We start from the raw sequence: 17,852 nt of genomic DNA, 5'->3' as shown, positions 1-17,852 counted from the left end.
TGATCACTGGAGCATAAAGGAAAGTTGTTTCCATAAATCTGGGGAGCGTGGACCTGTTACAGCGTCCCACCTGTGGGCTACTGCTGCGGCTATCATCCTTCATCTATGCGGAGGCTGTCTAAATGAGATATGTGCGCATATATGAGATTAGCCCTGGGGAAGTCTTTTGTAGAACAAAGTAGATCACAAAAGCAGAGTACTATACCTTGTCTTCTACTTTAGCCGTACTTTTACCAAGAAGTTTAAAACCCAAATTTAATTATTCACAAATCTAAAGCACAAACTTCCATAAAATAACTAAGCAAAACGAAACCTTACTATTACAATTACACCGTTGCTAGTACATTCACTATGCCTTATATATTAAACTGTTGTCCAGTGATGGTCTATCCCTATCCTCGCTCAGGGATCTGTAATACAGCGGTGGGCACCAGGACTTGTTTACCGGCAGTCTTCTATCTGGAAATATGGCACAGATTTTACCAGTTGTGCTCCGTGTACATGCACAATTTTTTATTTGGTCCAAGTACTTTATCTTTTCATAGAGCATTGCACTAAAGGGCAGCAGCAAGATACAAATCTTACGCCCAATGTATTTATCTAGGAAATAATAACTGAAATGTCACATATTACAATGACAGCGTCTCCTATTTCATCCCTCGTACGGGGTTCGCCATGTCTGACCTGTTGTTAGTGCATGATTTATAACTGAGGTGCGTATCGCACTATTTCGATCTATACCTATTAACAAAACGCACCAATCGTGGCGGTGGGGGGGATTATGGTCCATTTTTCCTATATTGGGTGCTCCAGTGTCCTTGACATACAGCTGCCTTATTACAAGGGGTTATACATTTTGTGCAGTCTGTAACATACCCAAAGCTTCGGGTGTCTCATATTTCTGTAAATCTTCTTTAGTTATGGGCTTTCTGTGTTATCAGTTTATCTTCCGTTGTCTGTAGGGCAGGTGTCCCTTAGATCATGGGGTTTATAGAAGCGCTGTTATTTATCACCACTCGGTGGACAAAATGCTTTATTGCTGTTCTCCTGGCCATTCGTCCTCTATAATCTATAATTCTAAATCACATGTGCTGTGATGCAAATCCTCTCATGGGGATTAACGTTTATAAATAATAGCTGCCTATCATAGCCCAAGAAGCATTCAATGAAAACATTTGCTTTTCAGCTGCATTGCAGTGATCAGGCCTTTATAAATTCCTGATCACTACATCTGGGAGACGCAGTGTGAACCCATGTGAAGCTAGATTTAGTAACACAAGCACCTGTACACACATGGCCGCACAGGATATACCTTTAGACCATTTCAAATTATATTCAGGGGAGATTTATTAATGTAACACTACCAGTTTTTTTTATTGCATTAAAATGCTTCCGACACTTAAACCAATGCAAATGTCAGTCGTTTGTGCTAGAAAGTGTTGCACCCAGTTTGACTTATTTATAGAGGTTGTCTCACTAAGACAGTCCCTTATGTACCCTATTAGGGCATATGGTCACCTACTCTGGTGGACCTGGTCCATCCTTTTTATTCATGTGTGGCCAGTGGCGGATTAAGTAGACCATGGGCCCCAGGCTGTACCCCAAAATTGGGATCCTCTTTCCCACCGCCACTCTGCCGTGCCTATTGTGAACACCACCTTTCTGTGTGAGCATTCACAAATGGGTGTTACGATTCCCCTTGTCAAAGGGCTGTGTCCCTACATACGGACAGTCTCCAACCATCGATGACCGTATCACACTGTGTAGGGACACATCCTCCTGACAATGGGAACGGTAACACGCATTTATCTATTAGTCCTGGACTACACACAGACTTTTGTGGAATACAAGGATTTCCTACAACAGACATGTCAGGAGAGAGGACAGATCATCTATAAATCCACTGACTCACAGGTGATGTCTTCTCTGATGGGAGTCATTCGCTCTCTGACACAGACTGCTATGGTGACTTCTCCCGATGACTGCAGGGTTTCCTGATGAGAAATCTTTGCCCCTCACTTCTGCAGCCATTTCCAGCCTCTATAGAAAAATTCAGACACCAAGGCCCTGGACCATACATTAAAGGGGTTGTCCAGGCACGGACCAGTTTTTCATACGGATTACCTATCCACAGGATAGTTTATCAGTATATGATCAGTGCGGGTCCGGCACCCAGACCCCGCACTTATCAGCTATTGTGGCTGCCTCCGGGCACCGGATGTTGTGCAGTGTTTAGTACTGGAAGCAGATGACTGCATATCGGCCATGCTGCAGAATTTCAACTCTGCTTCTATTCATTTGAATAGGAGCAGTATTGCAGCACACCCACAGCACAATCTGCTTCCGGCACGGACATCTGATGCACGAATGCAGCCGGAGCAGCTGATCGGTGTGGGGTCTGAGTGTCACCAATCATTTACCGATGACGTATCTTGTGTATAGGTCATCAGTATGAAAAAATGATCCGTGCCTGGACAACCCCTTTTACTCAGACTAATAAATTCGGACCCCAGACCAGACCCTAGAATACATACAGACCACAGACCTTCTAAACTATTGCAGTCCCCAGACCAGACCCCCCCAAAAACAAACACAGACTACAGAACAAGCGCCCTAAATAAATACAGACCCTTGACAACACCCCCTAAATACAGCCCTCGGACCAGACCCCCTAAACTAATACAGACCCCAGACCTTGCTCCCTAAACTAATACAGACCCCAGACCTGGCTCCCTAAACTAATACAGACCCCAGACCTGGCTACCTAAAATAATACAGACCCTAGACCTGACCACCTAAACTAATACAGACCCCTAAATAGACCCCAAACCTGACTCCATAAATAATGACCCCAGACCTGACTCTCTAAATACAGACCCCAGAACAGACCCTCTAAATACAAACCCCTTAAAGTAATCCATCCCGTTATACTCACATAGCAGCGAATACTTCTCCCTTCCTGCTGTTCTAGACCCGAAACAGTAACCGGTCTCCAAACAGTAACAAGAACTGCAGACATACGTTCATGTGATCTTATGTCTGCAGGTCCTTTTGCAGACCACAGACCACACGATTCGCGACAAAACTGAAATATACTTTGGGCAGCCTTGGGCCCCCTGGGAGCCTCGGGCCCTGGGCGGCTGCCCAATACGCCCCTGTTATGATCCGCCATTGTGTATGGCTGACTGCAACTTCCTCAATGACAGCAGCGGATTTACTTGGGTTTCAGAAGCTGGACCAGCTGATCTCCGATCCGGCTTTGTATGAATCGGGGGTAGTCCTGGTGAGACAACCCCTTTTATATAGTTTTCCACCACTTTTAGGAACAACACAGTATAGAGTTTGCTGTAAATGCGTTGTGAATAACTGTACACTAATCTATAATCTAATATTCTGTATATTCGGTGTGCTCTCTTGCCTGGGTTACATGCTGGTTAAATAAAGACAACTTTGTAAAGTTCATTTGCAGTGGACAGTGTTGAGAAGCCAGCTTATAAGTGCAAATATTGAGATTGGTGATGCCAACCTGTGACTGAACAGCGTCATGTATCAGTGGTACAGATATAAAACTATAAGGAGGTTGAGTAAGTGAGCATGCAGGTTTTTTTTGTTCCCTCTGATCACATTCGTTCCTGTTTTTAGGAGGTAATCTCAAATGCTAGTGTGGCTGCATCCATTTGGACATATTTGTGGTCCCTGTATATATTTTTATTTACAAAAAGTGGGATTCCAGAAGAAAAACATTCTGTTTTTGACAGACCACAAATAGAGGTTATTTACAAAGCTGTTCTTTTATTTGAACATGTACAGTTCTGTTTTTATAATCGTATTGCTATGAGATTGACTGCACAAAATTATTCCCAAATTGTGACACAAAATAAATTACGTGTCGGTAGTAATATTCGTAATGGTTTTTAATTTTTTGTAAATATCTGCTTCCTGTCACAGCACTGACAATTCATGTCCTAATAGACATGCCACTTTCCACAAGGGCTCGAATAACCATCTTCTTGTTCCTCCTCTCACAGCGTTCCAGTTCTCCTCCTTTAACTGCCTTTTTGCTGCTGAAATCAGCCTTGTCAGTTGCCCAGTAAAAACCGAGCCAACGGGCTTGTTTACCGGCCTGTGATCACTGATTAACCCCTCGATAACCCTGATGAATGCTGATCACAGTGCTCCTAAATGGAGGGGGGGGGGGGGCTCTCTTGGTCACTTACCTGCCAGTTCTGACATTGGGGTTGCTGGGTCTGATGGCTGGATATGGACAGCCAGCAGCCTAAAAAAAGCCTCTAAGTCTTTTCAGAGAAAACTTTTGTATGCTCTAACACAGGGGTAGGCAACCTTCGCAAGGTGGAGATCTACTGTTGTAACTTGGGGGCGTCAGGAGATCTACTAGGTTCTGCGTTGTGACCGGACCATGGATGGAATTATGTGTAAGTTATCTGAGGTTTTGCTAGGGTCTTAACACACTGTCCCATGATGGTTATTACTTTTTAAATTAAATTCAAAGGTTCAGAACAGAAAAAAAAATACCAGTCTTCGTAAATGTGGGTCAAAGTTTGTACCTACAGACAACATATGGTTTACTATGCGTAATATTATCCACTGCTCATAACTAGGAAATATTCCCAGTTTTCACAGATAATCAGAAAACGAGTGTAGTTCACTATTCTTTTTGGTTACTTTTTTACATCATTATATAATGGAATTGTAAATAGGTATAGTTTTATTCCATGTGTATTTTAAGGTGCTACATTTAATTCCGTCATATATGTTTTATCTTTTAGGTCTACAAGGGTGAATTTCAACTTCCAGACTTTCTGAAAGAGATGCCCCAGGTACTAGTTAGTTTTATACTTATTGTGTACCAAACATTTGTTGTCTTGTCAATTTTGTATAAAAGTATTGTGTACTAGATCTTGAACATCATTGCTGGCAATAGCGGCATCAGCGAGGAGCATCTGGAACAAAATTTGTCCTAAAGGTGATCATTTTTTTTTCTCCTAGGGCCACATTGTTAGATTTTGGTACTTAAAGGGGATTTCCAGTCTTTAAAATTTGTGTGCAGATGGTTTATCTGCAGTAAGAAGGGTCACTAAGGCTTCGTTCTCATATCCGTTCGGGCACTATTCTGACGTTCCGTCTGAGGTTTCCGTCAGAATAGAGCCCTGACTGACCATAGGTTTCCATTTCCATCACCATTGATTTCAATGGTGACGAATCCGGTGCCAATGGTTTCCGTTTGTCTCTGTTGTGCAAGGGTTCAGTCGTTTTGACGGAATCAATAGCGTAGTCGACTTCTGAGACAAACAGAAATCATTGGCACCAGATCCGTCCCCATTGAAATCAACCTATGGTTTCCGTTTGTGTCAGTCAGGGCTCTATTCTGCAGGAAAGCTCAGACGGAACGTCAGAATAGAGTCTTACTTATATACTGTCTGTAGCTGAAACGTCTCTGTAATCCAGTCTCACGTGCAGTCACATGACCATGCTCCTGGTGTTTATCCCCTACTTGTATCTTAGTTGCAGACAATGAGTAATTATGTGGACAGTGATTTCCAGAGCTTCCCGAATGCCAGAATCCACAGGCCAAGTGCTACCGGATGCTCTTCTTGGAAGGCCCCCGACTTATATGTTTAACCTATACCTGTGATGGATGCCAATGCAGACCAAAGGGACACTTATGGACATGTCTAGCATGTGCAGCGGCCTTGATGTATGTGCTAAACGTAGTGCCAAAACATTATGCGAACTAGACCTAAGCTTAAATAAGCTAGTTTCTTTTTTTACATGTGTATTTTGTTGGGCACAATATTGATTCCTGTTAATACAATTCATTTTTGTTTGTTTGTTTGGCACGTTTTAGGTTTGCGTTGTTTTGTTGTTTTTTTAGCATCTTTTAACCCGTTAGTGACCGGCCCATCGTGTTTCTACGTCGGTCACTAACGGGCTTTATTCCGATGCCATAGATTTTTTACGTCGCGGCATCGGAATAAAATAGCGCCACCGGGGGGAGGTTTAGCTCCCTGCTCTCAGCTGCCGGAGGTAGCCGAGGGCTTGGAGCAGTGACTGGGGACCGCTGTTTGCGGACCCCATACCGGCGATCGCCGGTATTCAACGAATACCGGCGACCGCCGTTACAATAAATGTGCCGATGCAAATTATGATTTTATCTCCTCTCACCATGTATGTTTGGTGAGAGGAGATAAAAAAAACTGCTGCTTAGGCCCCCTGCTGCCTCCGATCGTGTCCCCCCCCCCGTCCCTAACTGCCGGGAAAAAAAAGAAAATGGCGCACGCATGCGCTGTGAGTCTAAGGCTATGTTCACACGGGGTATTTTGCCGAGTTTTTTGACGCGGAAACCGCGTCACAAAACTCTGCAAAAACGGCCCGAGAACGCCTCCCATTGATTTCAATGGGAGGCGTCGGCGTCTTTTTCCCGTGAGCAGTAAAACTGCCTCGCGGGAAAAAGAAGAGACATGCCCTATCTTCGGGCGCTTCCGCCTCTGACGGCGTGCAAGGAGAGGAATATCTGCCTCAAAGTTCCAAACGGAATTTTGAGGCAGATATTCCTCCCCCAAAATACTCCGTGTGAACATAGCCTAAAGCAGCTATTCTGCCTGTAAATAGAAACTGATCAGGGAGCCTGATAATTGGTCCCTGATCAGATGGTCACTGTGATATACCTATCACAGTGACCATAGTCCCATATTTACACAATACAGCACAAGATTTGTGCTCTTTCCCTCCCTCCTCTCCCTGTAGTTGATTTGTGAGAGGAGAGAGAGAAATACTATAGAAATCTTGTGCTGTATTATACTGTAAAATACACCACATACTTACTCGCCAGTGTTCCGATATTGTCCGTAATCACCCCAGATTACCCGTAATCACCCCAGATTACCCGTAATCACGCCAGATTACCCGTAATCACGCCAGATTACCGGTAATTACTTGTTATCTCCGTAATTCTTTTTTTTTCCGCTGAATTCTTTTTAGTTGCTGTAATTAACTGCGGTTTACCGTATTGTTTTAATTTTTTTACGTTAGTGTTGTGTCTATATTATATAAAAAAAAAAAAAAATCCCCCAAAAATGTAAAATACAAAAAAAAAATTTTTTTACTTAGTTTAGTGTTAGAAAATAATGACCCGCAGAATGTTCTCTGCAGAGCAGGCATACGCCATGCTATGCTCTAGCGGTTCCGGCAGTGATACAGACACTGCGTCAGAAGCAGAACTTGGCTCAGAAAGTGACACAAGTTCTGCTTCTGCCACTGGACCCCCCAGCCCTATGGTGGTGGACGCAGCGGTCACCGGTGAAGCGTCAGGAGCCGGGCCTAGTACTGCAGTCCCTCCCGCAATGTGGGATCCTGCAGTTTCTTTCTCCCCCCAAATTCCGCCATTTACAGCGACTCCAGGCATCAACTCTGATGTCACAAATTTTACCCCCTATAATTTTTTTTATTTGTTTATAGGCGATCAGGTCCTGGAACTAATCGTCCAGCAGACAAATTTATACGCCAGGCAATTTGTCACCCAAAATCCCAGTTCTTACTATTCCAGAGGATGGATCCCCACAACCGTCTGTGAAATGAAAACATTTTTGGGAATTACCCTAAATATGGGGATACTAAAAAAACCTTCTATCCGCTCTTACTGGGCTACTAGCGCTATCCATAGCAACCGTGTATTTGCTGCTGTCATGACCCGAACGCGCTATGAGACGCTAATGCGCTTCATGCACTTCTCGGACAACTCCCAAATCCCCCCAAGAAGTGACCCAGGCCATGATCGCCTCAACAAGTTGAGACCCCTTATCTCCCTCCTATCTGAGTCTTTTCTAAATTTGTACACCCCTGGACAAAAAATAGCGGTAGACGAGTCCCTTATGGCCTTCAAGGGCCGTCTATCGTTTCGACAATACATCCCCTCCAAAAGAGCCCGATACGGAGTGAAACTCTATAAGGTGTGCGAGAGCACAATGGGCTACACCTGTGCCTTTTTCATTTATGAGGGCAGGGACCGCCACCTTAATCCCCCAGGATGCCCAGAGGATATTGGCATTAGTGGGAAAATTGTCTGGGAACTCATGGTGCCATTCCTACAGAAAGGGTACCATGTGTACACCGACAATTACTACACCAGTGTCCCCCTGTATAAGTCCCTCCATACTGCGAATACAGGGGCCTGTGGGACGGTACGAACAAATAGTCGGCTTCCCTCAACAGCTGGTGTCCAGGCGACTAGTAAGGGGTGCGTCACTCTCATTCACCAGTGACCAGTTGGTCACAATAAAATGGAGTGACAAAAAGGACGTGTACATGCTCTCCACCGTGCACGAGGACACCACAGTGGCAGTGAGAGAGAGGGGCGCTACCTCTGATAAGAGGAAACCGGTCTGCGTGGTGGACTATAACAAGTTCATGGGGGGAGTCGATCTATCTGACCAGGTCCTACAACCGTACCTGGTCAAGCGCAAAACTAGGGCCTGGTATAAAAAGGTAGCGATCTACCTCATCCAGATGGCTACTTATAACAGCTATGTGCTCTACAAGACCCAGGGAACGCTCAGTTTCCTCCAGTATCAGGAGAAAATTATAGAGCACCTCCTGTTTGACTCCCCCGCACCTGGAGACTCCTTTGAGTCAGAGAATGTCAAAAGGCTCACTGAGCGCCACTTCCTTCACCCCGTCCCTGCCACTGAGAGTACGGAATACCCCCAAAGGAGATGCCGGGTGTGCAGTAAACACGGAAGGAGGAGGGATACCCGGTTTTACTGCCCCATGTGCCCTTCAAATCCAGGCCTGTGCAACTAACCCTGTTTTGAGACCTACCACACCGTTTCTAATTATTAATTTTATCTATAATTTAGGGAACACCAAAAAGGGTGGGGTGGGGGGATTCTTTTTAGGGAGTCAATTTCATTTATTCATATTTTATTTTTCGTTTCTGAGCTTTCCAAGGGAGGGAGGGATTCTCATGGGGAGGTAGTAAAGTTTATTTATTTATTTCAGACTGTAAAGCTAAATTTCCCCTTTATGATTTTTTTTATACAATTCTTGGACAATTAAATCCTGGACTTGATCACTCACAAATGAATACAGTTTATTGTGCAGGAGCCCACATCTGTCTATTCAGAACATGGACCCCACAAGTGTTCTTGAAATAAAAAATAAATGTGGGCATCGCATTTATTAGTAGATAAATCCAACACCTGCGGCCCGTGCCGCCCCTGAATTAGTGGAAGTCGTGCATTTTAGCAATGGTTACAAGAATAAATTGGGGATGTATTTCCTTTTTCTTATGACTATGTCCTGCCACATACGGCTGTTACATTCCTAATTCTGTACCGTGATACGGGCATGATATTTTTTTTTTGGAGGATCTCTAATAATCGAGCTGTTCCTTATCAATACACCATGGGCTTTGTTACGGTTCTTCTGGAAATACTGACATCATTTTGGGGATTAGTGATCCTTTACTGTTCCTATAGATGGTTTTGGACACTGTCCCTTTATATATTCTGTAGGTGATTGGTTGTTTTGTGCACATGGCGGTTCCTACCTTGCCGGGCAGGGCCTGTTATGGTGTACCGCGTCTCTTGGCACATTCGTACCTCATAAGGATTGATGGAGCTAAAGAGACGTTGTACAACCAGTCACTGAAAAAAAAAAAACCTTGTCTTGACAGCCCTGCAGGTGTTCTATCTAGTGAACAGACTCGAGTTTGCAACATAGTTGGATACATTTTCCTCCATTTGTTTGAAGATATTGCCCGTCACTCCAGTACAGTTTATTTTTTCCTCTCTGACTGATTTTATATTAGGACAGAATTCTGTCCACAATGACATCATAATGGCACCAACTGCTTCTTCAGCAAGACATAGTCATAAGTACAGGCAAATACGTCTATAGCAACATGTATCCATTATGAATACACGGCTTCACTTCTCTTCTGTGCCGCACAAATTTATTAATGTGGCATATTTCTAACAAAATAACCTTCTACCACGTCTCCTCTATTTCATGTGGAAACGTAATAAGAGTTTGAAGAAAACATTATATACCCATAGTGTCTGAAATGATACCCATTATTTCCTCCTTTAAAAAATGTTTGGTCCGCATGCCCACTACACCACTAGATGAATACCTTTAGGGGTTTAGTTTTTAAAATGGGGTCATTTCTGCGTGGTTTTTTTGTTCAGGCAGCTCAATGCCTCTAAATGCATGATATGGGGCCTAGAATTTATTCAATTGTGCCCTGAAAGCCAAAGGGTGCTCCCTCTTTTGGCCCAGCCACACGTCTAATAAGCAGATTGGGGCAACTGAGAGTATTTTTGAAAACAGGAGAAACCGGGTGATTGATTTTGGGGTGTGTTTCTTCATTTTCATGTTCGGTTTACAAAGAAATCGGTCTTCAAACTGATACTTTTATGAAAAAAGTGAAGTTTATTTTTTTTTCACCTGCTATGCATTAAATTTAGCAAAAAACTGTGGGGTCAAAATACTTACTATCCCCCTCGATAAATACCTTAAGGGGTCTAGTTTTCTAAATGGGGTCGTTTATGGGGAGTTTCTATCGTTCTGGCAGCTCAAAACCTCTCCAAATATACAGTGGGGCCTAAAACATTTTCAAGCAAAATATGAGACCTGAATGCCTCCGGTTGCTCCCTTCCTTTCGGGCCCTGCCGTGTGTCCAGGCAATGCATTAGAGTCACAATGGGGGCATTTTTGAAAACAGGAGAAACAGGGTAATAGATTTTGGGGTGTGTTTCTTCATTCTTATGGTCGCTTTACACAGAAATCGGTCTTCAAAGTGATACTATTATGAAAAAAGTGAGATTATATTTTTTTACGCCTGCTTTGCATGAATTCTTACAAAAAAACTGTGGGGTCAAAATACTTACAACACCCCTTAATAAATACCTTAAGGGGTGTAGTTTGCAAAATGGGGTCACTTGTGGGGGTTTCCACCATTCTGACACCTATGAGCCTCTGAAAACCTGGCTTGGTGCAGGAAAACCAAATGTACTACAAAATGTATAAAATTATTACTAAACTTGTTAGATTATTCTAAATTGCTCAAAAAAATAATTTTTTTTTTTCAAAAGTGCTGCCAAAATAGAGTAAAGAGATGGAAATATATATTTAATAAAAAAAAATTGTACTGTATGTGTGTACATATGTGACATATTGCCGTTAAAAATAGGGAAAAATGATAATTTTTACAATTTTTTTTTTATTAATTTCCGTAAATCGTATCAGTCTACTTTTACCACAAAAATAAAGTACAACATGTGACGAAAAAACAATGTCAGAATTACTTGGATATTCAAAACTTTCGCTGAGTTATTCTCTGATAAAGTCACACATACCAGATTTAACAAATCTGGCTTGGTTATGTCGTGGAAATCCATCGCTCAAAATATATTAGACTGAAATTTATACGAGTCCCAACAGACTCTCAAGGCCAGACTCCATTGGTCAGAATCCTAATTAGGATATTTGCATCCTGCTTGATAATTCACAATGTAATTTCATACAGAGAATATAAGCAAATAAATCATCCTTCACAGTCATTAAGGCCCAAACAGGCCCGGTCATTAAGGGGTTAAAATCTTAGTTTCGCCCTTCAGTAAATACAGACTTTAAAGACTGAAATTAATTTGTTTGTAGGTTTAAAAGGTTCTCTAGGAAGAATGGAGATACGAATGTGAAACTGCCCTTTCATTACTTAATTTGCACACACAAAGTTTCCAGTATTCAAATCATCGAGTCCATTATGGGATTGTCTGTAGAGTTTCTCACTAATACAGTCTTCTATTTCTGCCAGAAACCGATAAAAAAATATTGTATTCATGAGAGGAACTCTCAATGTAAATGCAGGGTTCATGTAAATATCCGCATAACTATGGAGCAGAATGCAGTGCAGCAGCAGCTGAAATGATTAGTTGTATTGTGGTATCTGCTCCAACACCTTTTAATTCTAGTTGTCAGAAAACGTATTCTTAATCTTATTGGAGCTTTTCAGTTGTTAATAGTAAGAACCTATATGGTTTTTTTGTGTTCTAGCCAAAGAAGACGCGGGAAGGAAATTCCTGAGGCAAGATTATATCTCTTTGGGGCTGTAATAGCTTTATTTCTGGGCAGCTGGTGTCTTTCATATTGTGACCTATAGGGCTAGCATTTCTGCATGTCTTCATTTCTCATACTTTCCTATTTAAATGGACTGCATGAGACCAAGCATATCCCTCTTGTCCCCCACATACAGAATGATCTATGCTTTATGTGATCACCCTTGTTTGCTCTCATCTGTGCCAGCTATTCTGATGCTTTCCTATGCAGCACACATTTTACAACTACTGAAATGAAGGCCATGATAATGGTCAGATGCAAAGTTAGTTTTGTCCTCTGCTCACTGGTGACGGCTGTGAGTAGGACAAGTTTGCAATCCCTCAGATCTAATAGTGTATGAATGTTTCCAGAAAAAACGTTTATTCTTGATGTTCTGGCTGTAGAACTCTGCCTAATACTATTAGAACATCATCAAAACATGAATTTATTTCAGTAATTCAATTCAAAAAGTGAAACTCATATATTCTTTAGATTCATTACACACAGAGTGATCTATTTCCAGCATTTTTTTTTTCTTTTAATGTTGATGATTAAGGCTAACCGTTAATGAAAACCCAAAATGTAGTGTCTCTGAAAATTAGAATATTAAATAAGCCCAATTTCAAAATTCATTTTTAATACCGAAATGTTGTCCTACTAAAAATGTGGCGTGGCATGGAGGCGATCACCCTGTGGCACTGCGGAGGTGTTATCAATGCGGCATGGCATGGAGGCGATCAGCCTGTGGCACTGCTGAGGTGTTATGGAAGCCCAGGTTGCTTTGATAGCGACTTTCAGCTCGTCTGCATTGTTGGGTCTGGTGTCTCATCTTCCTCTTGATAATTACAACCAAATTGTACACGAGCAGCAGTAGTATGAACTCCAAAACAAAAAAGACACTGTAAATATATATCTTGTTATGTGTCAATAACAGTCAAAGTGACAGAGGTAATCATAACTGTGGAGTAAGGAGAACATACGTATAACCCCAATATAACCTGGTACTCTGACCATAAATATACTGAGAAACCTATAGAGAAAAAGGTCAAGTACACTCAAAGTAATGTGTAGTAGAAAAAACTTCTGTATTAACAGATAGAAAGACAAACGATTAAAAATGAGTCATACAATGTAAAGAAGGCGTCAGCCCATACGGAATACATAAGATGGTAATGAAAACAAAAATTGATAGTAGGTAACAGGAACCCAGGGTTAAATGTTAATCGCAGTGGCAAGCTCCATATATATGGTGTATGTATAAGGAATATATATGAATAATTACATAGTACTAGCACATATAAATGAAGTGATTCAAATGTAGGAAACACCATTAACCGGTATTAAAGATTGTACCTAAAGCATAAAGTTTTAGTAACACATAGCAATATAGCTAAGGCTGATATAAGGAAAGTACAGCCTAGATAATACCAACAGAGCAGCCACATACATTTAGTGCATAAATGATGGCACGTACCCGGATTCAGGTAGCCGCATGGGGGAGACTTTGAGTGTACTTGACCTTTTTCTCTATAGGTTTCTCTCTTCCTCTTGATAATACCCCATAGATTCTCTATGGGGTTAAGGTCAGGCGAGTTTGCTGGCCAATCAAGCGCAGTGATACTGTGGTTATTAAACCAGGTATTGGTACTTTTGGCAGTGTGGGCAGATGCCAAGTCCTGCTGGAAAATGAAATCAGCATCTCCATAAAGCTTGTCAGCAGAGGGAAGCATGAAGTGCTCTACAATGTACTGGTAGACGGCTGGGCTGACAGAGTCAGTTCAGAGAACTTGATATAACACTGAATCTATACTGAATCTATATAATGAGTTTCACTTTTTGAACTGAATTACTGAAATTAACTTTTTGATATTCTAATATATTGAGAAGGACTAGTTTGTCCATAAGTATTGAGTCTGGTTTGTGCCTCTTGACTCTGGTAAACATGGTTGGTTCGATTACTGGCTACAGTCTTAAGAAATATTATTTTAAACTAGAGAAGGCGCTAAAGAACCTTTCAAAAGAACTATCGATGAAGCCATCCTGTATTTAATCATGGTTATTATATGCAAATGACTTAATAAAAACCCTTCTTGGAAAGAGTCCTAAATTCTGAGTGGTATAATCCGGAAATGTTCCCAAGCTTGTCTGCATTTCATAAACAATTCCTCGATTGTTGTCATTTTATTGGACATGTCCGTCACCTCTACAATATCGGAAGTTTATGGAAATGCACATTATTAGGAAAAGTAAAGCGTATTACACTGCAGCTATTAAATGGTTATTCCCAACTCCCATTTTAAATTTTTTTTTTTTTAATGCTAAATCGTTTAGGTGTTAAAAAAAAAAGTATTTTGCACCCCATGCAGTAATTTCTCTACCAACATTAAACATGGATCCCTGCTCTTTTCTTTCAATGTGGACGTGTCTGTAATGACAGGGATAGGGAAACAGACAAGTGAGCCCTAGTCTACCAGCCACTCAGTCCCTGCCTACTTGCAACAACCCGCCCTAGGCGACGGGGTACAACTGGGCGACGGTCCCTACACTCAGTAAGTGCATGACAGACAACCAGACAAGGAAACACGGAACAAAGGGAAACGGGGCAGTTGCCCACGGCAACACCGTGAGCAACAAGAGAAGTAAACGAGCCGAGTCAAACCAGGAGAGTACGAGGTGCCAAATGCAGAGCAGGAGAGTAGTGAACAAGTCGAGTCAAACCAGGAATGTACGAGGTACCAAACGCAGAGCAGAAGAGTAGTCAGTAAGCCAGGGTCAATACGAAGCAGGGACAAGTAGTTCAAGAAGCTGCAGCAGGGCCAGGAAACCAACAGAGAAGAATCACAAGCAAGGAGGAACAGGAAAGGCAGGTATAAATAGACAGAGGGCGGGAGCTAGCTCCGTCTGGCCAGGCTGTGATAGGCTCTCCCACTCCTAAGCTTGCCATCCTGAGTGGTGGAAGATGGAGTCAGTCTCACAGACATAGAAGCAGGTGCAGACTGATTACCTATGGGCGTGGATACAGAAGCTGTGCCTGGCAGATCCTTAACAGTGTCATTTTCCTTTCTTTCTCTTCACCAGTAAGTGGCGCTGTGATTATCTCACAGCGCTGCTTCCCTGAACGAACGTGCGTGCTCCAGATGCTGCTATGTAAAAATTCTAGTAGCAGCTTCAGGATTCAACGCAACATGTACAAGCAGCGATCCATCGTGGCAACCTACCTACTCCCCCAAGTGTTTACTTGTTTGCCCCGGTTCAATTTGCATACAGTATTCTGCAATTTGATCCCCCAGTGCATCATTACTGTCTCAGGCCGCTTTCTTCCTAATCTCTGTCCCCAAGTGTTGTGTGTCTGAACTGATAAGTGCTATAAAGCGCTGTGCTGTGCAAAGTGGAACAGTTTTAGGGCTACTGTGCATGCCCGGGAGCTTCCCCATTGAAAAGATAAGCAACCAACAGAGATGGTCAGGCCAGAACTTTGTGCACATACGGAGTGCTCCCAACCCTCCGGCCAGGTTTACTGAGACTGGCAGTGAGGGAACTGCGCAGGCGCGGTTGCTAAACGACGGTGGTGGTCTGATCTATAGCAACGACCAGCTAAGCAAATCGCAAGGCATGGGGTGGACTCAATCGGATATTTAGAAAACGCTGCACTAAGAAAATGAAAGGTGTTTACAAAGATTAATATATTTAAAAAAGGAAACCATTGGGGATTGAAGTTTAAGTTGTAAATAACCCTTTAATGGCAGTATCTGGTTTCCTGTGATTTGACACCGGAGCATATTGCAGAATGACGATTCGTTACCTGTGCAATGTCTAATGCAACTACAACTGTGAGACAGGAGCAATAACTATGTCAACTTTCCCTTATTTAAAGAGGCTCTGTCACCAGATTTTGAAACCCCTATCTGCTATTGCAGCAGATAGGCGCTGCAATGTAGATTACAGTAACGTTTTTATTTTTAAAAAACAAGCATTTTTGGCCAAGTTATGACCATTTTTGTATTTATGCAAATGAGGCTTGCAAAAGTCCAACTGGGCGTGTATTATGTGTGTACATCGGGGCGTTTTTACTTCTTTTACTAGCTGGGCATTAGGAATGGGAGTGTATGATGCTGACGAATCAGCATCATCCACTTCTGTTCGTTAACACCCAGCTTCTGACAGTGCAGACACACAGCGTGTTCTCGAGAGATCACGCTGTGACGTCACTCACTTCCTGCCCCAGGTCCTGCATCGTGTCGGCACCAGAGGCTACAGTTGATTCTGCAGCAGCATCAGCGTTTGCAGGTAAGTAGCTACATCGACTTACCTGCAAACGCCGATGCTGCTGCAGAATCAACTGTAGCCTCTGGTGCCGATGTGTCCTCGCTCGTCCGACACGATGCAGGACCTGGGGCAGGAAGTGACGTCACAGCGTGATCTCTCGAGAACACGCTGTGTCTGCACTGCCAGAAGCTGGGTGTTCTGAAGAGAAGTGGATGATACTTCTCGTCAGAACCCCCAGCTAGTAAAAGTAGTAAACACGCCCAGATGTAACACACATAATACATGCCCAGTTGGACTTTTACTTTAAACACGCCCACTTGGACTTTTGCATAATTAGAAAAATGGTCATAACTTGGCCAAAAATGCTCGTTTTTAAAAAATAAAAACGTTACTCTTATCTACATTGCAGCGCCTATCTGCTTCAATAGCAGATAGGGGTTGCAGAATCTGGTGACAGAGCCTCTTTAATACAGTGTGAGCAAGAACACAATATTTGGGGTTCACAAGGCTATCCCCTTCCCCCAATTTCTGGATCCCCAGACTTCACAGTACTGGATCTCAGAGCAACCTTTATTAATGTGATCTCTGTTTTGTTACTAGTTTATAAAAATTAAAAGAAAACCCGGAAACATCCAATCTGTCCCAAAAGTCGTGTGCACCAGCAGCAGTAATGTGTTTACTATTGGCTTGTGGCTGCTATTATGCTGCCTATGCTTCACTGTGCATGCTTTTCTACCATTAAAAAATCTAAATCAATGTTCTTTTCTTATCTGTGTAAACATGATTCCCTTATGTTTTCCAGACTGAAGCAGTAAAGTAGCAGAGCCTTACTCAGTCAAGGTAAGATCTTAGCCAGAAAACCCTATTCTGTGTTGAGTAAGTCCTATGCAAACTGAGATCAAGAACCACAAAATAGGTTGTTGGACAAATCCAAAAGACCTATACCAGGGGGTTTATTCTGTTCTCATCCGCTTTGGTGGGGTCCCCTTACTTTAGGTTCCCTTTAATAATCTCAAAAAGGGCCTGTCCACTCTCCTGACATCTGTTTTAGTGATTCCTCATAAAATTACAATTCTGAAACATATTTTCTTATAAGTCTCTGCCTTGTGCCGTTCCTCGGTTTAATTTATCCATCAATAAATTTCTAGGAAAAATGACAACTGGGTGTTACTATTCACCTGGTCAAAGAAGTGTTTTGCACAGTCTGAGACTGTCAGCACTGATTGGATAGAGTCAGACCGTGTAAGAACACATCCCCTACTGGTAACACCCAGTTGTCCATTTATTTATAAAGTTGTAGGAGGAATAACAGAGGAACGGTACGAGTTCTAGGAAAAGATGCTCTATAATTGTTGTATTATGGGGATTACAAGTATTTTTTAAAACGGACATGTTAAGAGAGGTGGCAGGTCCTTTTTTAAGCAAGAAGCAAGTTCATTTCCAGCACTTTAAGTAGATTAAACCCCACCCCA

At 42.4% G+C, this 17,852-nt stretch overlaps 1 protein-coding gene across 2 annotated transcripts in view; it reads left to right on the top strand.

The window, feature by feature from the left end:
* TPST1 (tyrosylprotein sulfotransferase 1) overlaps positions 1-17,852 on the top strand; it is a 100,712-nt gene that overhangs the window by 72,989 nt on the left and 9,871 nt on the right. Inside the window, exons 4-6 of one of the 2 annotated variants that reach the window (XM_075852912.1) lie at positions 4,788-4,838; positions 12,073-12,103; positions 17,183-17,220. In XM_075852912.1, coding sequence (XP_075709027.1) covers positions 4,788-4,838; positions 12,073-12,102 — 81 coding nt within the window. In that variant the 3' untranslated portion in view covers position 12,103; positions 17,183-17,220. The remainder of the gene's footprint in view (positions 1-4,787; positions 4,839-12,072; positions 12,104-17,182; positions 17,221-17,852) is intronic. The other variant, XM_075852913.1, reaches the window with a different exon arrangement.

This window comes from Rhinoderma darwinii, chromosome 2 (genome assembly GCF_050947455.1).
Source record: "Rhinoderma darwinii isolate aRhiDar2 chromosome 2, aRhiDar2.hap1, whole genome shotgun sequence".
Lineage (NCBI taxonomy): Eukaryota > Metazoa > Chordata > Amphibia > Anura > Rhinodermatidae > Rhinoderma > Rhinoderma darwinii.
Note: the sequence above shows the minus strand (reverse complement) of the source record. Positions and strands in the feature narration are given on the sequence as shown.